The sequence below is a fragment of the Dermatophagoides pteronyssinus genome, unplaced genomic scaffold (genome assembly GCF_027571235.1).
Source record: "Dermatophagoides pteronyssinus isolate colony J.1.1.1.1 unplaced genomic scaffold, Derpt_VIB-CSIC_2022.12 sq0049, whole genome shotgun sequence".
Taxonomy (NCBI): domain Eukaryota; kingdom Metazoa; phylum Arthropoda; class Arachnida; order Sarcoptiformes; family Pyroglyphidae; genus Dermatophagoides; species Dermatophagoides pteronyssinus.
This window is the reverse complement of record NW_027461572.1, coordinates 101,737-126,829: the sequence shown is the minus strand read 5'-3', so window position 1 is coordinate 126,829 and position 25,093 is coordinate 101,737. Positions and strand designations below refer to the sequence as shown.

Here is a 25,093-nt window from a genome sequence, read left to right as displayed (position 1 = left end):
TTTTTCTTTTTTTCGGCATTGTGTATTTCATCGTATTTCTATGGATATCTTTCATTCACTTTGTGTATACAGTTTTTTTTTCTTTTGGTTAAATCAAAAATTACCGAACCAAACTACCATCATCAATGATATCACTACCACTTCTTTAATCCAAATCAAGGATAGTGGTATTGATGATAACAAGGATATTATATTTTTTTTTCTCATGGTACATGCGCGTGGATTCTTTGTTTTTTTTTATCCTGATCGAAGATCCGCTCATGTCCTTTTTTTTCCAAATAAACAAACGATAAAATGTGTTTATAATTTTGAATTGAATTGGAAAAACAAAACATCAAGAGATTTTATTTCGTTTTCTTTATTCGTAATTTGATTTTGGATAAAATCTAAACAAACCAAAATTAGAATGCCATGGTCTCAAATTCATGGCCAATAATCATAATAAGAAAATGTTTACAATCAAGAATTCAATTAACATTGATAGCAATTGTTGCCGATCAATTGATTGTTGATCATCATGCCGATGCTTATCATAATGAAACAATTTCGAAACATTTTTCTTCGAAACATGGCTGGATTGAACAAATAATTCTTCGGTTGATGAAACCATTCATATCATGGGATGGTCAATATTTTCTAACTATTGCCATGAATGGCCATTATATTGATGAACAAATGTTGGCATTTTTTCCATTATATCCATTGTTGATTAGAAATTTTGCTACAATATTATCGTTAATAACATTACCAATCATTCAATTTCATTGGATTACATTGATTATTATTTCAGCCTATCTAATCAATTTGATTTGTTTTTGTTTATCATCATGTTTACTATATGAATTAAGTCGACATTTTTTTATCAATCATAATGATAATGACAATATTCATAATGATATTATGAATATTGTTGAATTATTCATCTATAATCCAGCATCAATATTTTTTACAGCCTGTTATACAGAATCATTATTTACATCATTAACATTGGCTGCACTTTATTGTTTATATATTGGCCAAAATTCCTTATTGGCATCGTTATTATTTGCATTCAGTACATTGACAAGATCAAATGGTATGAATAATTTTTTCTTTTTTTTCCTCGTTTCAATTAATTTTTGTTTACATTTACAATTTGAATAGGAATCTTATCAATTGGTTACATCATATTCTATCAAATTTGTTTGATTTGGATTGAATTTGAATATAAAAATCGAAAATTTCAACAAAATATTTCGACAAAAATTTTTGTGATATTCAAGAATTTATTTAAAACTTTCGTTTTAATGATAATAATCATTGTGCCATTTTTACTTTACCAATATTATGCTTATAAATTATTCTGTAATAATGATTTAATCACTGAAAAAATTTCACCAAATTGGTGTTATAATTCAACATTCATCATTCCATTATCATATCAAGCAATACAGGCAAAATATTGGAATATCGGTTTTTTACGATATTATCAATGGAAACAATTACCAAATTTTCTTATTGCCATTCCAATTCTTACCATTATTCTTTATTCATCATATGAATATTTTTATACAAATTTTCAATTTATTCAATCAATATTTCGTATCGATAAATATCATCAGAATGTTTCATTATTAATTAATGATCATCATACATCATCATCATCTTCATTGATGAATAAACGAAAAAAGATTGATATAATGAAAACAAAATCATGTTTACCATTTGTTATACATTCACTATGTTTAACAATATTCTGTATATTATTTATGCATATACAAGTTGCTAATCGTTTTCTATTATCTTCAAATCCATGGCCATATTGGGCAATATTTCATTTGGAAAATCAACAAAAAAATCGATTTTTATCATCAAAATTAATATTTACAAAATATCATTTAAAAATTTCATATCGTCAGTTATGGTTTTTTAGTTATTTTATTCTTGGTACCGTTATGTTTGCAAATTTTTTACCATTCACATAATGATTACACAGTGGATCACATTGTTAAAAAAAAAAATTTTATTTATTCGAAAGAAAACAAAAATTATTTAAATTCTATACAAAAAAAAAAATCTGGTCAAAAATAAAAAAAATATATTTTATTTAAATAATTGAAAATACAATTCTGTGTTTGGTTACGAATTCGTAAAAAAAGAAAAAACAAATTCTGTTATAAATGAATAATAATGTCTGTAGAATATGACTACGGAATTATTTTTTCAAAAAAAAACATGGAATCATTACAATAGGAAAATTCTATATTGAAGAACAATTTTTTTTCTTGGAAAAAAATGAATGAGGTCAACACAACAAAAATGATGATTTTCAGTTTGGTTAATTGGCAATTAAACTTGAAGATGCTGCTGCTGCAACAGCAGCTGCTGATACATTAAAATTATTTGAATTGATGGAATTTCTATTTTTTGATTTAGATGATTGTGAAGATGATTGTTGTTTTAATGATCGTTTCAATGTGGCTAGATCAAATTTTTCAGTTTTCCTGATAAAAAGAAAAAAAAATGTTAAAATTTTTTTCGATAAAAAACAATAATTAATTAAAACTTACATATTACAATGTAAAAATAATAACATATCATCAATTTGACAATTTTTCGTAATTTTAAATCTTTCTCTTGTTGTAACTGATGCCGGTATAGATAATATCCATTTAGCAAGTTGTGATAATTTTGGAAATTCTTGTGAATGTTCACGCCACCAATTTAATACAAAATGTTCTGAACAAGATGTTAATTGTACGGATAAATATTTATCCACTTCATCTTGATCTTCATCGGAAAATATTTCCCATTCATCAAAATTTGATTTGGATTTATTTTTCAAATTATCATTACTGCCATTACCATTAGATATATCCATATTATTATTATTATTATCTGGATCATCACCATCATTATGACTATCGACACCACCACCAATACCACAATCATTTGTTATTTGGCCATTATTTGAATTATTTAAATTATTTGTACATTTCACTCTAGTTTGTATTAATTTTCTTACATCTTCATGTACTTCTTTTTGTTCATCTGATGTTAACATTTTTAATAATCGAAAATTTGGCCATAAAAATGTTGCTATCCTATGCAATGATTGTACTTTATAATATTTTTCTAAATTATCCATTAATGCTTGTCGAAGATTTTGTATTAATCGATTTAGATTTATTTGATCTTTATTCTCATCAACATCATCATCATCATCACCATCATTATCGTCATCATTTTTGTTTGATTTTTCATCATTATTTTTATCACCCGTATTATTATTCAATGAATCAAATGTTTCTTTTTCTTCATTCGAATCAGAATCCGATTCACTACTTGTTGTATTATTTTTCATTTTTTTCGTTGATTTACTATTTCGTCTTGCATTATGATTATTATTATTTATATTCTTATTCTGGTTATTATTATTATTATTATTTATAAGGCCAGTTATATGTTGTGTGGATGATAAAACTTTTTTCAATTTATAAAAATATAACAATACATGACAAAGTGTTGGATGATTTGAACATTGTCTTAATTCATTTGATGCCGTACGAAATGGTTCCAATAATTTGATCAATATGGATATTAATTTAAAATCAATTGATTTATCTTGATCATCAATCGATTGGCTATTATCATCGATTGCTTTCAATAGTTCATATTTACCAATCCAATCAACATCATATGGATTAGCCTGTTCAATTATTGGCTGTAAATTTAAACGAATAGCAATATTATGGCATGAATCGAATAGTTCTAATAATGGATGTGAAGAATCTTCATTATCGGTTACGATTGCCATCGATTCTTCCACTACTTTATCGACAATATGTGCCATCGAACTAAGACAAACGGATACGCCACCAAATTGACCTCCATGCGATACGAATGTAAATTTACCTAATTTTTTACGATCTTGAAGATTATAATCATCAAGAGTACGAGCAACAAATCGATTAATATCGACAACCATACCGGATGCCGAAAGAATAGCTTCAGTTAATTGCCAACGTGAATCCACATAATGTACAGACATTATACAGGCATCATTATCCGAATCACAGACTAAAGCTGAGCCTGGATTTTCATCAAGATTCGTATTGATATCCGATCGAATACGATCTAAACATTGTCTATATAATTGCAATTGATATGATTGTAATTGTTCTAGATCGGGTGATTGTACTGGAAGATGATTTATACAAGATGATAATGTTGTTGCAACATTTAAAAGTTGTGGCTGTTGATAAAATTGTTGTAAAACTTGTTGTGTACAAAGACGAAGATAAGATTGTAATATAGATTTAAATGAATCACTAATAATCGATTGTAATGGTATTAATTCTTCAGCACAAAATTGTACAATTCGTTCACGAAGATCTTGACGAATATGCTGTATATTTCGTTGACCATTTATTGTAGTCGTATTTGTTGCTGTTGTTGCTGATGATGATGGTGAATTATATCCATTATTATTCGATGATCGTGGATGTAACATTGATTGTGATGATGCTGATGATGATGATGATGCCGATGATGATGATGGTGATGGTGATTTGGTTGTCATTGTAACGGCCATACCACCATTCGATATTAATGATCGTGTATCGGTTGCATGGTGAATTACACCACCACTAATACCAACAGGTGATTGATTTTTAAATTTTTTCTTTGGTAATGCTGGATGTATAGTTATATGAGCATTTGTGGTTTGATTATTCAACGTTGTTGTTGTTGTTGTTGGTGATGATAATAATGTTGCTGTTGTTGTATCATTCAAATTTAAATGATTATTACTAAATATTTGTCGTCCGGCTATTGTTGTTGTTGTTGTTGAATCTTTTTTTATTCTTTTTAACATTCTTGGTGTTGTTGAATCAGCATCCGAAATATTGAATGTTGTTGTATTGACACCATTTGATCGATTATTATTATTTCCATTATTAATTGATGATTGTATTGGAATTGCATTATTATTATTATTATTATTGATTTTTGGTTTACGATTAGCTGGTGTTGAATTTGGAAATAATAATGAAAAACAATGATGACGACGCATATGTGATGTACCAGTTATTTGGCCATGATAACGTGTTAAAAAATGACATGTTTTACATTGTACAATACCGGTAAATACATGATTATCTTTATAGGCAACTTCCTGAAATAATGCCCAAACATCTGATGATGAACTTGATGCACGTGGTCGTACATAACATTCACCTGCTTCTAATTTGGCACGAATTTCATCTACAGCTGGAAATGATCTACTTAAATATGAAAATAACAAAATAACAAAACAAAAAATCAAAGTCAAAAAAATAAAGAAATTAAAAAAAAAAATTCAAATTTTCAAACAAACCTATTCATCGTTTTTACCGATGTAATTGGTCGTCCAACTTTACGTTTTTGACTATTTGATAATGATGATGAATGTTGTTTTGATTGATTATGAATTAATGATTGTCTTTGATGTTGTTGTTGTTGTTGTTGCTGTTGTTGATGAAGATGTTGTACAACATTATCAATAGCCATTTTAGTCATTGATAAACCCGTTACTGTATTATTATTATTATTACCAACAGAATATCCACCATTACCTAAACCATTTTCAATACCCATTTTTTGTTCCATTTGTTCTTCTTCACCATCCGATAAAACGGTTAATGTTTGCAATACTGGAACTATAAATTTATTTTTTTGTTTTCGGATTAAATTAAAAAAAAAAAATGAAAATTAGTATTATTAAATCAATAGATTCTAAAACAAGGTTATTGTTTTCAAAATAAAAACCGACAAAAATTGATGTTATTGTTGATGTTTGGGTGAAAAAAACCCGCCTACAATTTCAAAATTTTAAATCGGAAATTTTGCCAAACACAACAACCTACTAAAATATTTCATTCTATAATATTTGACCGACAATGGCAATCATCCATAGCATTACAGGCAGGCAGACAGACAGAGTGAGTGAGTTTATTTCCGTTATATTTTCATTTTTCTTTTTTTGTTAGTTCGTTTCGTTTTAGATTAATAATTAAAAATGGCCCACAAAAATCATCATCATTATCGATTGTGTGTGTGTAAAATCACCGTAACAAATGAAATATCCGCCCTTAATTTTTTTCCAAAATAGAAAAAAAAACGGACCCAATTTGGAATTCGCCAAAAAAAAAGTTGATATTCCACCCTCATCATTATCTAAAGTTTTCTTAAAAACAACGATGAAAATTCCTATATATAAAAATGGTCAGAGGTCGTGAATCGGTCATCATCATCATCGTACACGGTATATGTGTGCCGTGTGATAAGATTTGACCCGACACTTGATGAGATTTTTACACATTAAACTAGAAACTAGAAACAAGAAAACTTTGAAAATGAGAAATTGTACGGGGCCCATAATCATCAGTCAGTCAGTTAGTCAGGTCAGCCAGTCAACTGCCGACTATAGCTAGTTAATCATCGTCATCATCATAGTAATCAAATGTGTCCAAATAGTCAGCTTCGGTCATTTCGAAAATAAATAGAATCGAGAGGCAGAAGAAAATTTCGGGGTTCGGTTCTACAACCAACAAACCGATCAACCAGCTTTTTTTCTGTATCTATAACGTTATCATCATTTGATTGGATGAAAATTTTCGTATAGCAGGGGCCATTGAAAAAAAAATGGTAAACCATCATCATCACCAAACCCGAAAAAAAGTTATCGTTTCGACGAAGAACGAAAACTTATCATCATCATCATCATCAAAAGTTATTACCCAAAAAGACAGAGGATACACATGACCGTGTTTTTGAGCCTCATCATCATCATCATTTGGAAAAAAAATCAAGAGAATAATTAACTTTTTTTTTTGCATTCACCAGTGGAAACAGAAGAACAAAAACTAAAATGATCGAAAAACGAAAAACGAAAACATCGAGGTCAAATCATCATCAAAAAATGGATGGATGAATGTGGAAGTGGTTCGCTATAGCCAGCAACAAGTTGGGAAAAAAAACATGAAGCACGAGATTTCGATTTGAACAAAACCCGTGTTGGCCATTTGCAAACTCTGAACAACAACAACAGCAACAACAAACGATCTTTCTTGTTGCCCATAGACATTTGGAACGAAAATTCAATAGCCCGTTTCATACGAATAAATAAAAACACAGAACACATACGCTTGACTACACATTACACACATGTCTTTATAGATAAAAAAAAAGAGAAGAATTTATTGAGAAATTATCAACATGGTGTGTCCAAAGAAAAAGTTCGGGACAGCTGCAGCAAATATTCGTTCGCGAGCGCGGGTATACAATCATCATGAAATATATAAGAATTATTATGGCAACCAGAAGCAGCAGCAGTTGGTATTAACCAAATGTTTTTTCTATGTATACATTCTCCATATTTTGTTTTTTCGTTCGATTTTTCGTTGCCTTCTGGGGTTTCTTATTATTTTTTTCGATCAATTTGAAATGAAAGGGAAAGAGTTGAAGATATTTCTATCATCTGGTTGATTGATACCGAAAAAGACCTTGAATTTTTTTTTCTCGAAAAATTTTCTCTTTATTGAAAAAAAAACTTTATTCAAAAATCGGACAAAAGAGAACGGTCGGGGGAAAAAATATAGTCCGAATGGTCAAATGTTTGTTGTTGTTGTTGAGTGAAAGTATAATATTGCATTGAACATTTATTCTTTCTTTCTTTTTTGCATAATAATATGTCCGTATAAGTCGAAAAAAACTTTTCTAAACTAATTCAAATCGGTCAACAACAAAAACAAAAAAAAATTTCCAAAGAAAAGAGAAATTTTTTCGAACAGGAAAACATCACATAAGCAGTAATGATTATCCACGGTCAAACGTTATCATGATTTTTGATAGTGAAAAAAAAATGATTCAAAATGATAATTATTATTCAAGATCATGGATATATCGGATTGATAATTCGAAAAATTCAACAAAAATGAAATTGATGAATGGATTTCAAGATTGAAACAAAACACAAAAAAAAACCGGTTACGAAAACATCGCATTCAGTAATTAACATTTATCATTAAAAAAAATGAAAATTAAATGATGAAAGTAACAGTAGATAATTAATTTACCGTTATCAATTAATTAATTAATTGATTGATTTTTCTAGAAAAACAAAAACTTAAACTGAAAACAACACCTATATTTCGATAAGGGAGGCGTATTTCTACCAAAAAATTATTAATTATCATCGGGAAACAAAAATACTAAAATATCATCAAAAACTGGATTATGTAACACAAAAAAAACCTTCGAATTCTATAGAGGAAAATTTCCGGAAAAATGTTTTCAAAAACAACGGAAAAAAAAGATTCAAGGAATCTTTTTTTCGAAAAAAAAACAAACATACCCATTGGCCATGGATGTTGTGGACTTGTGTCCGGTGATGATTGTGATGACATTATGATTGTATTCGATTGATGATTATTATTTGTTAATGATGATGATGATGATAAAACAATTTCAGTCATAATTTATCATCAAGAATTTGATATCTTTGATGATGATTATCACAAAACATTGATCAGTCTTGTTTTTCTTTTTTAATTAATTAATTTTGTTTTTTTCTTCGATCCATGATTATTATTGAAATATTCTTATTCGATTTTAGATTCAACAACCACAACAACAATGATGATGATGATGGAAATCAACAAACATCATTTGCACACTGAACAATCAAAACAACACAAATCATCATCAAAATAAAATAAAAATAATACGACGACATCAACAAGTGGTTGTAATAGTTTTTTTTTGGTTCGATGAATTTCGATATATCAAATATAAAAAAAATCCAACAACAACAACAACAACTGGTGGTAAAGCAAAACAGGAGAGAGTGATATAGTGGTGGTGGTGGTGGTGTTGGCGGAAAAAAATGACGAAAATTATTGACGACAACAACAAAACCGACAAATTTATTTTTTTTTTTGTTTGTAAATTATCTTCTTGGTGACTTATGGTCGTCGTCGTCGTCGTAGTCGTTTCAATTGTTGATTATCGTCAAAAGACAGAAAATTAATAAACGTTGTAAAATCACATATGCAGTAGTGGTAACTGAAATTGATGATGATGATAATTATGATGATGATGCTATTGATCAATCGATGATGATGATCGAAGAAAATCTATTTTCAAAAAAAAAACAAACAAATAAAGAAAAAGAATATCAATATTAGAGAAATGATGATACAAAGATTTTATTTTTTTGTTTGTTATCATCATCATCGTCAATCGAGAAAAATTTACCCGCACAAATTTTTGGGTTAGCAAAAAAAATGGAGATTCCGTTGATCAAGTGTTGAGCTTATGATAAACAAAAAAAACAGACACAGAAACACAGACCGAAACAAACACCAATCATCAAATGGCCAAATGTTGGTTGATGATAATAATAAATGATGATGGTCGTTGTCGACTAAAACCCGAAACTATCAATATCTCCGGGTTCTTTCTCTCTCATCAATAACAATGTTTGCCGTTTGATTATTATCGTCGTTATCGTTGTTGTTGTTGTTGATGGTCATGTGCACATGTGTGTGTGTATGGTCCATGATCTTCAAAAAAAAAAAAAAAACGAAATCTTCTCTCTATTTTTTCTCTGGTCCTTTTTACTTTCTCTCTCTCTCTCTCTCTCTCTCTCTCTCTCTCTCTCTGGAATTGGATTGATAATTTTCAATGGTAACAGCAGCAGCAACCGACAACAAACAACCACCACTACCAAATACTACCACCATATGATGATGATGATGATAACAAAATTATTAACCACTATTCCATCAAAACTAATCATCAATTTTAATCATTTTTTTTTGGCTGTTGTTGTGTTCCAACTCACAATCAACCAACCAATCACACGGATTTTTTTTTGTGCATCAAAAAAAAATGTGATACAAGTGTCTTGATGGAAAAAAAGCGCTAAATTTACAACAACAAAAAAAAACATTGATCAGAAATTATCCCGGGAAAATATTATTACCCGAAAATTATCACAAAATAAAGCGCACACATTTCAAAATGGCAAAATGGCAAAATGTTGAAGATGATAATCAGAAGAAGAAAATTGTGGCAACGAAAATTATCGTCGTCGTCGTCGTCGTCGTAACAAAACGCAAGGACGCTGTTTTCAAAACGAAAAAAAAATCGGTCGTCATGCAAAAAAAAACAACAAATTATTCAAGTCTTTTTTTTCTCTCTCTTTTTCCAAAAAATTTCTTTTCCGAATTCCTTAATTTTCTCTTTTAATTTTCAATTTTACCAAAATGTATGTTTGCGTGCGTGTAACGTGTTGGCGTTGCGTGTGTGCGCGCGCTTTACGTTTTACGTTTGTTTTTTTCTTTTCGTTGTTTTGCAATTTCAACAATCCAATCCCGCGCGTAAACGGTGCGCCCATACATACACACACACAACACAATAACAACACTTGTTGCTTGAGCTTTTTTTTTATCAACGACGGATCAACAATAATGTTGTTGTTGTTGCTGATGTTTGGTTGGTTGGATGATAATAATAATGATGATGATGATGATGATGGTCCGTGTCCAACAATTAATTCAAGTTTCGAAAGATGCGGATGACGTTTGAATTTCGTTTCTCTCTTTCTTTCTCCTATATTCGTTTGTCAATCATTTAAAAAAAATGAAAACCATCACCGCTTTCTCTCTCTCTTCCACTTTCACTTTTTATGTTTTCTTTGCCATTTCTGTCCATCATCATCATTCAACAGAAAAGAGATGCTGTTATTGAAAATTTTTATTTTTTTTTCGTTACTTTCCTTTACTTTATCGTCGTCGGTAGATATCGGTCGGTGTTGTTGTTGTTGGACAACTATTGGTAGTGGTGATGATGGTGGCCGAATAAATCGAATGAATGGCCATTTTTTTCTATTTTCACAAAATCATCATTCAAATTGCTGTTGTTGTTGTTGTTGTTGTTGTTCAATGTTAACGATAATGATGATGATTATAATTTATAAATGGTGATCATGGGATAAACTTAGACAACAAAAAAAAATGGCTGGTTACACGAATATTAAGTTGGTTGGTTTGGTTGGAATGGGAATTTCAATCAAGTTAGAAATCGAAAGAAAAAAGTGATTAAAAAAGAGAAAAAAAAACGGACAAACACTGATTGATTTTGAACAAAAAAAAGATTGATATTTTTGTTATCGAACTATCCGATAACAAACAAAAAAAAACATTCGAATATTCTACATCACCATTCATATAATATGTGTCGCTGTTGTTTATCCCGATGATAAGAAAAATTAATTTTAAAGATATTTAGATCCATCATCATCGTTGTTGTCGTTGTTGTTGTTGCCCATTATCATGGTCATTGTTCAAAAAAGAAAAACACGTAAAAAGTAATATCCCGTTTGTTCATTTATTTATGATGAATTAATAAAAAAATGGCCAGGGTAACTGTATAATGATAAAATATATACACAACGGCAATATACACAAACCGTTCATACAACAACATAACAGTATTGAAACAACGGTTGTGGAAATAGCGTTACTCAATAAATAATGAATGGCAAAAAAAAGCAAGTAAAACTTGTTATGGTAAGTGTGTTTGTATGAATAGTATGTATCGACGATGATGAATTCGTGGACATTTTTCTTTCTTTTGATCATTATTATCATTGTACCATGATCATCATTTTGTCAATCGTATCGAATATATCATAGCTATTCAAATCTATTTAAATAATTAGCTAGTTGATTGGAAATAATGCAAAAGAAAAGAGAGATCCAATCGAGCAGCATCAGTAGCAACGAGCAGGTGTTTCATTTACGACTAATGAAAATGAAGAAAAAAATGTTGCCCGAATAAAATAGTTTGAATAATGATTTTGACAAAAAAATGTCAAAATGTATGCAAATTGTTGCACGGATACCGATTGAATGTGTATTTGAACAACAGGTGTCAATCATATGAAAATTTGAATTTGAATTGGAATATAAAATGATTTTTGTTTTTTATTCGGTATCTTTATCGATGTATTTCTATACCATAAAGAATTCCAGAAAAAAACCGTCCATATCAAACAACCTTGACCAAAACCTTTTTCTCACTTTCATTTGAATTTAAATTCTTTCAACGAAACGAAAACGTTATATCAAAACGAAAAAACGAAACGAAATTCATTTTGTTCAACAATTTCGATTCGCCGTTTTTTTTTGGATGTAGATTTTGCCCACGCCCGTATATATTGATGATGATGATATTCATAATCATTTTTGTTCATGTCGAATTTGTCGAATGTTTTCTCTCTTTTTTCGCTTATTTGCTGTAAATTTTTTGTTTCCCATTTTAGCTGGTAGTTTGACGAACAAAACTAAAAAAAAAATACGATATCGTTTGAATCGGCGGTCGTTTTCGATGACGACAATCGAGACAAAAAATAGTCGATTGCCTTGAATTGTCGAGAATTGTTGTATGGCTTGTATTTCTTTTGCTGTGTGCATGGATTGATTTGATGGTGGTCGGTTTGGTTAGTTTATTTTCTGTTTGGTTGTAACAGAAAAAAAGAAATGATTTTTCGTTTTTTTTCAAACGAAAAATTTCCTGTTCCCCCTAGTTGTATAAACACATGCACAGTTATTGAGTAATTTTTTATAAAACGAAAAAAATAACAATTTCCTATCGATACTATCGATTTTTCATTCGTCCATCCTTGTTTCTAGAATTCAGATCTTCTTTTTCGAATGATAAGATTCTAAAAGCGAAAAAACTTTTTTAAAAATTTCCATTTTAAAAAATTATTTATCGTCAACCGAAATTTTTTTTTATTTACAAGGATTTTTATGATGATTTTTCATCAACACTTTTCATGAAATTATCATTTCCGTTGATTGAATTTCTTCATACTCCATTTTAACCATAAACAACAAGTAAACAACAACAACAACAACAAATGGACAAACAAGTAAAAAACGGACGCACCGATAAATCTTTTTTTTTTTTTGCTCATTATCTTCCCCCTCAATATAATCCTATTTCTTGTGATCGCGACACATACCGACAACTTGTTGTTGTTATTATGATTTCCGTTTTAAATATGATTTGAGATTGTGAAATAAAACCACAACGATAACAACAACCCAATTAATTTTGTTGCTGTTGTTGTTGTTGGTTTTTTGTTACCACCATCATCATTGATTATTTGGGGTTTTTTCATTCGAAAACAACAACAACAACAACAACAGATATTTCATTTTCGTCATTTGGTGAAAAATCAAAAATGACAAACACACACACACCTCCCATCCTGTTTTATTCCTTTCGGCTTATCTTTCCATCATTATCTTTGTTGTAGCCGTAAAAAATAACGGTATCCGGTATCGAAATGATTTCAACATCCTTCTTGAAAACTCGAAAAACATGGAAAAAAAATAATGACCGTAATGTGTGTGTATGAATGGTATGGCCTTTTTTTCAAAATCAAAATCAAATTTTTTAATTTTTTTATTTTTTTGATTTCCTTTATGTAAATCTCATCATTATTCATCGACTGATTTGATTTAAAATACCGTGCAATTTGTTACCAATCGCTTCACACCACAACGTTATCATTTCAAGGAAGTGTTTTTAACCATTTTGGCGTCTTTATCCGTTGTCGTCGGGTGAGATAATTTAATCATATTCGGATGATGATTGTTAGTTGCCTTCGTAAATTTTCGTTTTCATTACTAACTTTTACTCTTTTTTTTGCTTACTTAGAAATAATGAAATATCGATGGTGGAAAAAAAAGAGTTCAACCTCGAAATTGTTGAAAAACCGCTATGCATTGAGCGAATATTTTGTATGACAAATGAACAGTACTTGACGATAATTCAAAATTGAATGACGAAAAATATATAACACTCGAGGCCCATTTTTCATTTTCAGTCTTGTTGTTGTTGTTGTTGTTGTTGTTCGTAAATGGCATTGAGAAACATTTCCATTTTGTTATTGTTGATTGATTGACTTATGCGATAGTGAAACTGAATGAACGATTTTTACTTTAAGCATTTTATATTACTTTTCATCGTGTTCCAAGATCAATTTTCACATACTCCCGCCGTCGACGTCGACATCGTCGTCGTCGTTGTTGTCGGCGATGAGAAAAGAGAGAAAAATTTCGCTAATGAAAAATATTACGGGCGCCATGTTATCATTATCATCATCATCATCATCCGCCACGAACGAAATAATCATGGTTAATGGGCAATTGCCAAACGAACGCACGAACGAAAAAAAGAGAGAGAAACACACGAACGAAGTTCAACTCAAGTGAATGATGGTTCATGGACATAATGAAAATTATATTGCGAAAAACTTGACGAAAAAGAAAATTTATGTTTCCACCACCATCAACCGATATTTTTTGGAACAACAAGTGGAAAAACTTTTTTTTTCTGGAACAACACATACTTGTATTCAAGTATTTTAATACAAGTTTTTTTTCCTGAGCCTTGTTGACTTTGAAAAATGTTTGAAAGAAAAAAAAATAATTAACATACAAATATGGAAGCTTAGTTTCCATTTACTCGTTTCTCTATGATTTTTTCATATTTTTCGCTAAACTGAAAAAAAATCTTCGGAACTTCTTTGAAGATTATTGTGATCAAGAAAGGCAAGCCCGTTTTTTTTCATCATTTTCGATGATTTTTTTTTTGATTCATAGCAAGATGACATTCGACAAACACATACACTATATATATTGATATGGCAGGGCCCTTAGTTTGTTGCCTTTTGTTTTAACAAATAGCAGCTGTTGTTATTGCTATCGATGTTGTTGTCATCAATTATCCCATGTTGAAAAAATCAAGCTGTTCCAGGACAGACATAGAGTGTGTATATGCTCTACATTACAAATATGTTCGAGGGCAAAGCGAAAAAAACAACAAAAACAAAACCAATACACGAGTTTTTTTTTTACCGACAAATGAACATAATTTTCATCATCATCATCCTCATCGAGTCTAAGTTTGAGTTGTTTCAGGTCATGACGAACAACTTTTTTTTTTTTGTTGTTTGTTAACTTTGGATTCACATCATTTGTATTCGTAGTCGGTCGAATATTGATGATGATGATGATGATTATGATGGAAATTGAAACATTGAAAAAACGAAAATTTAAAGAGTGAAAAAGTAATGAAGAAATATAAAAAAACTCCCATATTTTTTGGTTGTTGTTTTTGGATTTCTATTCCGTTTTGATTTTGTTAAAAAAACAAGGTTATTGTATTTGATTTTGGATTACGATCATTAATCAATCAATCAATCAATTCGATTAATCCGATGAATAAATGAATTGCGTATGTTCAATTTGTAAAACATGTTGAATGTCGGTAACTTGTTCGATTGGAACAAGTGGAAATTATTTTTTTATTTTTGATTCACCTTGATTTAAATTGGATTTTGTTTTTTCAAAATAATTCTTGATAAATTTGAATTATTTTTTCAAGCTTGCTATCGCCATCTAGGAATCGACATTTGAGTTTCTGTAATTTTTTTTTTCATTGTAAACATTTTTATGAGCCAACTGATGCTATTTAGCAATATTGATGATGATGATGCTTTGTTAATTTTTTTTCTGATTAATCAATCAATAAAAGTTAATTATCGTTATTACCAAAAAAAAATCCATTTTAATGTTAAATGACGATGTTCTTTTGTTTATTTTTTCTCTCTCTCTCCCTCTAACTCGATGTTGTCAAAGTTATCAATGATTTCAACAACAAAGAATTGAATGTTTAAATTGAGAAAAAAAGAATAACAAATCTTTGATTTAATCTTTTAAATGTCAAAAGAAAAAAAAATTTCCACTTCATCATTGGCATTGAAAATTTTATCATTATCATTTCCATTGTCATCTACCATCCATCCTTCATTTGTTCATAATACTTTGTCAAAATAATTTACTTTAATGCAAGTTGGAAAAAAAACAAGTTTATTTTAAAATATTGAAAAAAAAATATTCATACTCCTACTTCTTTGAATATCATACTATTAAGTAATTGTTTATTTTTAGATTTCTTCTTCTTCTTCGAAAAAATTGAAATGAATGCCAAAAAAAATATTACCACTGATCATCATCCATAGCCCTAATGATCATCAGCAACAACAATAAAATATTTGAATTGAATTTGTTTTGATTTTTGTAATCTTCTTTCACCCCCGCCACTTTTATCTTTTGTCATTTAAACAGAAGAGAAGAGAAAAACTATTTTTTTGAATCGAATAACTCCCGTCCACTTTGATTTAGTTTTTTTTGATACAATTTTTTTTTGTTGTTTCCATTTCTGGAATCAGATAATGATTGAATGTTCGCCATGAAAGATCAACCAAATCAACAACCACATCAGGCGATACGTGTATCGCCCCTTTTCAATGTATGTTTTTTTTATGAAATTGATTTTTCAATAAATTTCATTATTTCTTTTTTTTGACAGCTACTTGATTATAATATTAAAATCAATGATGTATGCTGGAATCAGGTTAAAATGACCAGTAGTAAATGGATATCATGTTTTCATCGAATCTATCAATCAAACAATAATAATCATAATCATAATCGTCATCATCGTGGATCAACACCATCACCGTTCAATACGTTTAGTGGACGTCGACATCATCCAAACCATCATCATCATCATCATCTACAAAATAGTCATCGATGGCCTTCACCATCAATGCAATCAGATAATAATTCATTTCAATCATTCATTATGAATCAATCACCAATAAATTCATCATCATTCTATTCATCATCATCAACATCAGCTAGTGGTGATTGGAATGTTGATCCATCACAATCATCTTCATCGTCATCATCAAGATCATCAATACGTTCGATACCATTTCCAACAACACCTATCCGTCCATTACCACCTCATCATCAACAACATTCAACATCAAAAATTCGTGATCTCCCTCATCCAATTGCACGCAATCCTTATCCTTATCCAAATCCACAAAATCAATTTTGTTCAAAAGATGATTCAATGATGAGAAGAGATAGATCACCAGCACAACAATTATCGATACAAAGTGTTATTACATTGATCAATCCATTTGAATATTTATTAATTAATTGTGAAACAAATCTTGATACAAATTGTGCACAAATCAGTCCGGAACAGGATATTATTGCCGTATCGAATGAATATTGGCTTGCTTTCTATTCGATACGTGATAATGATTGTTTCGGTACTGTACAATTTCCAAATAAATGTCTATATTGGACATGGATCAATAGTGATTCAGTTGCTATTATAACCGAAGATGATGTTTATCATTGGTCACTTATGAATCCCAATGTTTCATCATTACATGATCATGCACCAAAAATGATATTTTCATTGAATGAAGATTTTAAACAATATCAGATTATCGATTATTGTATCGATCCATTATATGGATATTGGTCGGCATTAACATCACTCTATCTTGATGATGGTAAGTTTAATCAATTCATTTTATTGTAAATCATTAATTTTATTTAATTACAGATGAAATCTGTGGTAAAGTACAAATTTATTCAAAATCCTATGGACTTAGCCAATGTATTGATGCACATGTAGCCACATTTGTTGGCTATCGTTTCGAAGGAAGTGCCAATGATTCAATTTTATTGATTGCCTGTAAACGTGATACAATTCATTTATGGAAATTGTATATAATAGAATTGAGTGCAATGGCCAATCCAAATTCTCATTATAAAAATCGTCCAATAAAAAGTCAACATCTTATGTTGCATGGATTTCAACGTACAATGAATTTTTCTCATAACCATAATCATGAACAGGAACAAGAAAAATGTCCAAACGAAACAACATCACCACAATCATCATCATCAACAACATCATCGAATCAAACATCCATACATTTTGATGACATTCCTACACATATTGTTTGTGATAACTATATTGGCCTTATATTTATTGTATCTAAATATGGTTCTATCTATATTTGTGATCTCGAAACTGGAATACCATTATATTATGATACATTAACACAATTCACTGAAAATTTAGCCATATTTTCTATTTCATATGATTCGAAAAATTCCTGCCTTTTAGCCATCTGTCGTAATGGCCGTGTATTGGTCATTAAAATTTTATTGAAAAAATTATTAGAACATAAAAAATTACAATCAAATATTCGTAATCGTATTAGTCAACGAGTTCATTGTCGAAAATTATTACGTATGTCATCAATACCGAATAATGCTACAAATGATTATCATGAAAATAATGATGAAAAAAATCTTCGCACAGTTAGCATATCTGTTAATAACAATAATAATAATAATAGCCGAAAAAAGTCAAACGATAATGAACATTCAAAACAATCATCAAATATAATAATCGATGATAGTGATGAAGGTGTTGATAGTAATCGATCCGATCAAACATCAATCGATAATCGACCAGCTTCATTTTATATTGACCAAGATGATCTTGTTGAAGAGATAACTCGTTTGTGATCTAATTATCAAATATATATGTGACAAAATTATTTTTCTTCTAAATACAAAACTGAAAGACCTCTTTAAATACTCATCCCTAACAAAATTGCCAATCCAAACAAATTATATGTTATGAATTATTGTTTTGTTTGTTTTTTAAATTATTTTATTTCAAATTGAATGATAATGAAAATTTGGTCACAAATTAAAATAAATGATATTTTTTTAAAAAAATTTTTAATCTGATTCTGATTCACTTGGTGTTGACAATTCTTCCTCTTCTTCTTCTTCTTCGTCACTACTTTCTTTTTTGGCAGATTTTTTCGATAATTTTTCATTTGTTTTAGATTTTTTCGATGATTTCTTACCACTGTCATTATCCGATTTTAAATCACTATCATCATCGGAATCGGAACCAGCTGAACTAATATATTCTTTACTTTTAAATTGTTGACTACCACTTTTAATCGGTGATTTCGATGTCGATGATGATGATGATGCAGCAGGTTTTTTCGATTTTTTTGCCGGTTTTTCATCATCACTTTTACCTCCACTAGCTTTATATTCGAGCATTTCTTTTTCATATTGTTTCTTTGCACGAGCGGCCAATTCATCGTATTTAGTTTTTTCTTCTTTTGTCATTTCTTTCCAAAGATCGCCAGCTTTTTTCGAAATTTCTGTTAATGAAAGTCCTGGATTATCTTTTTTGATTCGTTCACGATTTTCATTCATCCAGATAAAGAATGCCGATTGTGGTCGTTTTGGTCTATTATCATCTTTTTTCTTTTTCTTTGAACTTTTTTTAACATCCGTCGAATGTTTAGCCTTTTTATGATGTTTATGTTTTTCCTTATGTTTTTTCATTTTTCGTTTTTTTTCATCATCTGAGCCACCAGCACCACCACTACCACCACCACCATCTTCATCATTTTCATCGGATGATGATGATGAACTGGCATCCGAATCAAATTCTTCAGCAACTTCTTCACCTTCTTCGCCTGGATCGAATAATTCATCCGATTCATCAGAATCACCAACTTCTTCACGAATACGGCCTTCTTCACGTACCCGTTGTAAATATGCATCCGGTTCATCATCATCAATATCTGAATCGATAAGTTCATCTTCGTTTTTAGGTTCCAAAGTTTCGGTACCACGATTTTTCACTCGTAATTTTTTATTTGATACAAAATCATATAATTTCGAATATTCTTCCTTATCAATGGAACTGAACGTATGAACCATTGCAGTTTTAGTTTCGATTTCAAAATCAAACGAACGTGTTGAACCACCTGAACGTGCAAAATTGACTGATGAAATTTCATCAAAACGAATATGAACTGGTGGTTTATGAAGATAGATGAAACCACGTTCCAATGGATACATTAAACCATTACTAGCACGATATGAACAAGTAATGGCAGGCATATGTTTCGAGAATGATGGATCGGGTAAAATAACTTTTCGTTGAATCATAGCGCGCATTATTTTCGATATAACTTCATACAATGGACCGGACATTGCTTTCGATAATTTTCCATCATATTTTTCTTCGATTTCTTGAGTAGTCAGGCCAAGATTGACAGAAATATTTTCCTCTTTGTTGAACAAAAGAATAAGAAAATGATATCTAGTTTGACCTTGTTTAATCGGCGGATCTAAACTAAGGACAAAAAATATCTGACGACTATCCTTATGAGGCAACTGAAATAACCGAAGAACGGATGTAATCGGAATCTTATAATCGAATGTTTTACCATGTAATTGAATAAATGTTGGAAACATTTTGATATCATAACGGCCACGAGGTGTAAGACATTGTAATTCTTTAAAGATGACAATACATTCACCTGTTTCACGTATAATGCTTGCATTGGATAATACTTGATCCATGAACAATTGTACAGGATCGGTGCCATCGATCGATGGAATATGAAAACGCATTTCCATCAAAGATACTGGTGCATCATCATTTTGATGAAATTCAACCGTTACTTCATTTTTAGCCGTCGTACAATGACTAACATTCGATAATGGAATCTCAAATGCTCTTTCAATTTTATCCGATTTCTTTGATGCTAGATCAAAATTCAATACTGATCCTTCGAAATTAGCCGTACCCCAATTCCAACCTTTTACAGAAAAATCAACATTTTCCAGCTGTAAATCATAGTTTTGTGAAACAAATTTCTCGATTTTTTCTTTGTCTTGTTCTTTGAAGCCACCATATCGAAACACTTGACCATTTTTCATCATAATCCGAATACAATAACCAGCTGCCATACGTTGCCATGATATTTTCTTTATATCATTGATATTAAGATTATCAACTTTACCAGTTTTATGATTTTTGAATATAACCTGAGTGTTTGCCAATTTTAATCGTCCAGAAGTCTATTTATCAATTATTTTGAATGAAGTTAAATCAACATATCATTGATATAATAACATACCAAATCACCACGATCTTCTTTAAGAGCTTCAGAATATTCAAGAAAATCCATATTTAAAATGATTTAAATTGATCTTTCAAAATCAAAGATCGGCTTCGGATGAAAAAACTGATTGAACAAAAAAAAGCGCACTATTAATAGACATTCATATAGGACAGGTCTGGCGTTTTAACGATGACTCAAAAATCGAACAGAATCGGTAAATTGTCCTTTTAAAATTTGAATTTTGTCTTTTAATTTCGATGTTTTCTTATTGTTTTTTCCTGTAGCTTCACATTGATTATTAACAACATTTTAGCCGAATTCTCTTTTTGTTTTTTTTGTTGTTGTTGCACAAGTCGACAATGAGTGTTACTGGTTTTAGCTATTATTTTGTCATCGTTGGTCGATCGGATAATCCATTATTTGAATTGGAATATTCTACAAAAGGAGCTGATCCTAATCTAGATCATCGTTATCTAACACAATTTGTTGCTCATGCTGCATTGGATCTAGTTGAAGAACATTCATGGACAACGCCGAACATGTATCTAAAATGTGTAGATAAATTTAATGAATGGTTTGTTACAGCATTTGTTGGTGGAAATTCAAGAATTAAATTCCTATTATTACATAATGCACCACGTATTGATGAAAATAATATTAAGAATTTTTTTCTTGAAATGTATGAATTATATACAAAATTTGCATTGAATCCATTATATGTTCATCATACACCAATACAATCGAAAGCATTCGAAAAGAAATCCAATAATATAGCGAAAAAATATCTACCTTAAAATTTTGTTTTCATTTTTTTTTAATTTTCTAATCATTGAAAAGATTTAATTATGAAAATATAAATTAAATTAAATTAAATTAATTGAATATTGATTTCATTTTTAATCTTTTCTTCTCTTTTTTTTTGGGTCAAATGAAACGTTTTCAATGAATGTTCCAAAAAAAGAAAACAACAACAACTTGGCAGAATTTTGTTTTGATTTTTGAATCGTGGATCAATCATTTTTTCATTTTGATTGTATTTTTTTCAGAAATATTATTTTTATCAAACAAAAATGAATAATGGAATCATCAACAACAAAACGTATGAGCTATACAGCTGAATTTAAACTTAAAGTGGTTAAATATGCTAAAATTAATGGTAATCGTGCCTGTAGTCGATATTTTAATATTTCTGAAAGATCTGTACGTGATTGGCGTAAACGTGAAGATGAATTACGACTAATGCCAAAAACTAAACGTGCAAATCGTGGCATAAAACGTTTATCAAGACCGGAACATATTGAATATGAACATTTTCATGGACAAAAAATTCCAAATAATAAATCTAATAAAAGTATTTCAATTGATAATGATGTTGATAATGTCGATGATAATGATGATGATAATGTTGATATAAGTATTGAAGTTGCACCAGATATTTCCGAAGATATATTGAATGGTGATGATAATGTTTTATTGGATTTCAACAAACAGGAAACTTTTCCTAAAATCATGTCTGATGAATACGTTTCAAATGAATTACCAAATCTAGATGTATCTCATTCATCATTCACATCTACATCATCATCATCTCCAAAATAATAATGTTAATAAAAATAAAATCTTTAAACATCAAATAAACAATCAGAAAAAACTGTATAAGAAAATTGTCGAACCGGATAAAGAAACTGGAACATTGTTTGATTATGGTATAAAAGCAATCAAAGTAATCGGTGCAACCGAACTTGATGATTCAAATCAAACAAAAAAACTATGTTATGTAATTAAATTTGAAAATAATCAATGCGATATTGTGGAAAATAAAGTGGCACAAAAATTCTGTCCACAGGTAATCCTTGTTGATAATCTATTACAATGAAAAAATTGATAATAATATTCTTTTTTCTAATTCTATAGATTCTATTTAATTTTCTTGAATCACATATTACATTTGATGAAAAAACTGTCATTCATTTACCATTTACGAAAGTAAAACAATAATCATAATTTGTAAATTTTTTTTTATTGTTCATTTATTAATATTAAAATCATTTAATCAATTTTCAAATATAATTGAACGACATTGATGAACGGTTACAAAAAAAGTCATATGGCTATTTTTATTTTGGTTAAATTAATTTGATTTGAAAATTGTTGATAATTTTATCCAAAAATCAACAATATTTTTTTATCTTATCATGGATTCTAACAAAGAAATCAATCTAAATGATGATAATTCTATACGACGATCAAAACGTATAGCGGCCAAAAGTGAAGAACAACCAAATCAATTGATCGATTTAATCATGTCAGATTTAGATCGTGAATCAACAAATTTAAAAAAGAAAAATGATTCAAATTTTTGTAAAAGAAAAATCTATAAAAATATTGTTAATAATAATAATAATAATAATGCTGATGATAATGATAATAATAAGATTTCCGTATCACGTGATGAAGGAACAGGTACATTGTTCGATAATGGTTTACAAGCTGTTAGCATAATCGGTGCTACATATGTAGATGATAATGATATGAAATCAAATAATGAACTATGTTATCTGATTAAATATGAAAATGGTCAATATGAATTGGTATTGAATAAAGTGGCCCATAAATTCTGTCCATTGGTATGTTTTGTTTGCAAAATTTTTAATCAAGTTTAATTAACAATTTTATTTTTTCGATTCATTTCTACATTGTCATTTAGCTGGTAATTGATTTCCTGGAATCTCGTTTATCAATCCAAGATAAAGATGATTCGAATATTTTGAAATTTCCCGATCACCTCGATTCAAAAGCTAAAATGGTTTCATAATATATTTTTATTTAAATATCATCATCATCATCATCAATGATTTTACAAACATTTTATTAAAATTTTTGTAATTTTTGCACTAATCGTGAGATTAAAATCTTACGATGTTTATCCATTCGATACATTTCTGTTTCATAATAATATTCCATTTGATCATAAATTTGACGTAATGGTGAAAAATCTTTAAGTATAGTATTATGTATTAATCCTATATTACAATCGGTTTCATTTTTTCGATCATCATCAATATTATCGTTCGTATTGGAATTTGAAAGTAACCAAACATTGAGCGTTTTCAAATTATCATTCAATAAATGAGCTTTTTGTGTGGAAGTGGTATCGTTGGCCAGTTGATTGTTACGATCTATTAATTTTGAGATTTTAAAAATTAAAAAAAATTCTTTCGTTTTTTTTTCTCACAAACCTTTTAGTATCCAATCAAAAGCAACATCCAAACTCATAAGAAGATAATCAAATTGTAAAGATTCATCATCACAATCAATAGTTTTGAGCAATTGATCCAATAGAAGATCAAGTGTTAGATTTAAATCATTAAAATGAATGGATATCACAACCAAATAAAACCATTCTTGTCCATTAGATGGATAAGCAATAGTTATGGCATTATCACTCATTGAAATATTTGATTGGCGACGAAATCTTTCGAACAACGGAGAATCAAATCGAGAAATGGACACTTTAATGTTTGATTCGGCAACTTTAAACGGTTCTTCAGTTGAATATAAAGCACGAACATAATAATAAACACATTGATAGGCTTTTGTCAATGGTGTACTTAATGCTAATTGATTGTAGGCAAATCCACGTCTTGGATCCAAATGTAATGCTCGTTTATAATAATATTTAGCATTATCATATGAATCACCATAACGATATAAATCACCAAGACGAATATGAATATTGTATAAGAGTTTATGATTTAAATTGGCAGCAGACGATAATGATGATGATGATGATGATGTTTCAAAACCATATCGGCTATAATTTAAATATGGATCTTTTGATTGTGAATTTAGGAATATAATTTCATACATTGCATTATAATAACCAATAAAATAGTTCATCACAATTGGATTCTATTTACACAAACATTAAAAATAATATCATCGATTCAATAAACGAAAGATTTTTTTTACATACCGAATTATTTGATTTATATGTTTTTTGTATGGATGGCCATAATTTTTGCTCGATAATTATAGCATTAGCTGTACCAATATTTTCACGAATATCTTCCAGCGCTTTATTACAATCACTTTCGATGGTTTCCATCCTTGTTTTTTTCTGAAAAAACTCCCAAATTAATCATCCATATTTCTTTGGTTTTT

General features: G+C 29.4%; 8 protein-coding genes and 2 long non-coding RNA genes across 13 annotated transcripts; 7 read left to right on the top strand and 3 right to left on the bottom strand.

The window, feature by feature from the left end:
- The first annotated feature begins 60 nt into the window (after window positions 1-60).
- Window positions 61-2,058, top strand: PIG-V (phosphatidylinositol glycan anchor biosynthesis class V). The gene is made up of 2 exons (XM_075824123.1): window positions 61-1,075; window positions 1,144-2,058. The coding sequence occupies exons 1-2, from the start codon at window positions 412-414 to the stop codon at window positions 1,962-1,964; spliced, it is 1,485 nt and encodes a 494-aa protein (XP_075680238.1). The 5' UTR covers window positions 61-411; the 3' UTR covers window positions 1,965-2,058.
- On the bottom strand, window positions 2,056-11,177 carry LOC113789447 (uncharacterized). 3 transcript variants are annotated; one of them, XM_075824110.1, is made up of 5 exons: window positions 9,277-11,177; window positions 8,375-9,155; window positions 5,357-5,678; window positions 2,550-5,264; window positions 2,056-2,483 (listed from the first exon to the last, which is right to left on the bottom strand). In XM_075824110.1, the coding sequence occupies exons 2-5, from the start codon at window positions 8,493-8,495 to the stop codon at window positions 2,318-2,320; spliced, it is 3,324 nt and encodes a 1,107-aa protein (XP_075680225.1). In that variant the 5' UTR covers window positions 8,496-9,155; window positions 9,277-11,177; the 3' UTR covers window positions 2,056-2,317. The 3 variants fall into 3 exon arrangements, with proteins under 3 accessions (XP_075680225.1, XP_075680226.1, XP_075680227.1); XM_075824111.1 differs by having other exon boundaries at window positions 10,007-11,177; XM_075824112.1 differs by having other exon boundaries at window positions 2,550-5,261; window positions 9,277-11,173.
- On the top strand, window positions 5,847-7,170 carry LOC142646085 (uncharacterized). The gene is made up of 2 exons (XR_012847090.1): window positions 5,847-5,960; window positions 6,009-7,170. It is a non-coding gene; the product is annotated as an uncharacterized LOC142646085 (long non-coding RNA).
- Window positions 11,178-12,838: 1,661 nt separating the features above from the next.
- LOC113789374 (uncharacterized) lies at window positions 12,839-15,175 on the top strand. The gene is made up of 3 exons (XR_003474755.2): window positions 12,839-13,456; window positions 13,615-13,691; window positions 13,756-15,175. It is a non-coding gene; the product is annotated as an uncharacterized LOC113789374 (long non-coding RNA).
- Window positions 15,176-15,670: 495 nt separating this feature from the next.
- On the top strand, window positions 15,671-18,530 carry LOC113789354 (uncharacterized). Of its 2 annotated transcripts, XM_027338876.2 has the most exons (4): window positions 15,671-16,034; window positions 16,334-16,413; window positions 16,474-17,479; window positions 17,533-18,530. In XM_027338876.2, exons 2-4 carry the CDS (start codon window positions 16,345-16,347, stop codon window positions 18,507-18,509), a joined length of 2,052 nt encoding a protein of 683 aa, XP_027194677.2. In that variant the 5' UTR covers window positions 15,671-16,034; window positions 16,334-16,344; the 3' UTR covers window positions 18,510-18,530. The 2 variants fall into 2 exon arrangements, with proteins under 2 accessions (XP_027194677.2, XP_075680241.1); XM_075824126.1 differs by lacking the exon at window positions 15,671-16,034 and having other exon boundaries at window positions 16,053-16,413.
- A 166-nt stretch (window positions 18,531-18,696) lies between these two features.
- On the bottom strand, window positions 18,697-21,083 carry Ssrp (structure specific recognition protein). Its single transcript, XM_027338875.2, has 2 exons — window positions 20,945-21,083; window positions 18,697-20,885 (listed from the first exon to the last, which is right to left on the bottom strand). Exons 1-2 carry the CDS (start codon window positions 20,993-20,995, stop codon window positions 18,729-18,731), a joined length of 2,208 nt encoding a protein of 735 aa, XP_027194676.2. The 5' UTR covers window positions 20,996-21,083; the 3' UTR covers window positions 18,697-18,728.
- Trs20 (trafficking protein particle complex subunit 2) lies at window positions 21,020-21,822 on the top strand. The gene is made up of 2 exons (XM_027338877.2): window positions 21,020-21,143; window positions 21,214-21,822. The coding sequence occupies exon 2, from the start codon at window positions 21,289-21,291 to the stop codon at window positions 21,721-21,723; it is 435 nt and encodes a 144-aa protein (XP_027194678.1). The 5' UTR covers window positions 21,020-21,143; window positions 21,214-21,288; the 3' UTR covers window positions 21,724-21,822.
- Window positions 21,823-21,877: 55 nt separating this feature from the next.
- On the top strand, window positions 21,878-23,035 carry LOC113789348 (uncharacterized). Its single transcript, XM_027338869.2, is given in 3 exon segments — window positions 21,878-22,518; window positions 22,520-22,775; window positions 22,844-23,035. Coding segments are annotated over 3 exon segments (852 nt in total). The 5' UTR covers window positions 21,878-22,006; the 3' UTR covers window positions 22,928-23,035.
- Window positions 23,036-23,059: 24 nt separating this feature from the next.
- LOC113789347 (uncharacterized) lies at window positions 23,060-25,041 on the bottom strand. The gene is made up of 4 exons (XM_075824127.1): window positions 24,906-25,041; window positions 24,169-24,841; window positions 23,795-24,108; window positions 23,060-23,727 (listed from the first exon to the last, which is right to left on the bottom strand). The coding sequence occupies exons 1-3, from the start codon at window positions 25,035-25,037 to the stop codon at window positions 23,801-23,803; spliced, it is 1,113 nt and encodes a 370-aa protein (XP_075680242.1). The 5' UTR covers window positions 25,038-25,041; the 3' UTR covers window positions 23,060-23,727; window positions 23,795-23,800.
- Window positions 23,125-23,820, top strand: LOC113789350 (uncharacterized). The gene is made up of 2 exons (XM_027338871.2): window positions 23,125-23,556; window positions 23,637-23,820. The coding sequence occupies exons 1-2, from the start codon at window positions 23,125-23,127 to the stop codon at window positions 23,742-23,744; spliced, it is 540 nt and encodes a 179-aa protein (XP_027194672.2). The 3' UTR covers window positions 23,745-23,820.
- Window positions 25,042-25,093: the final 52 nt, after the last annotated feature.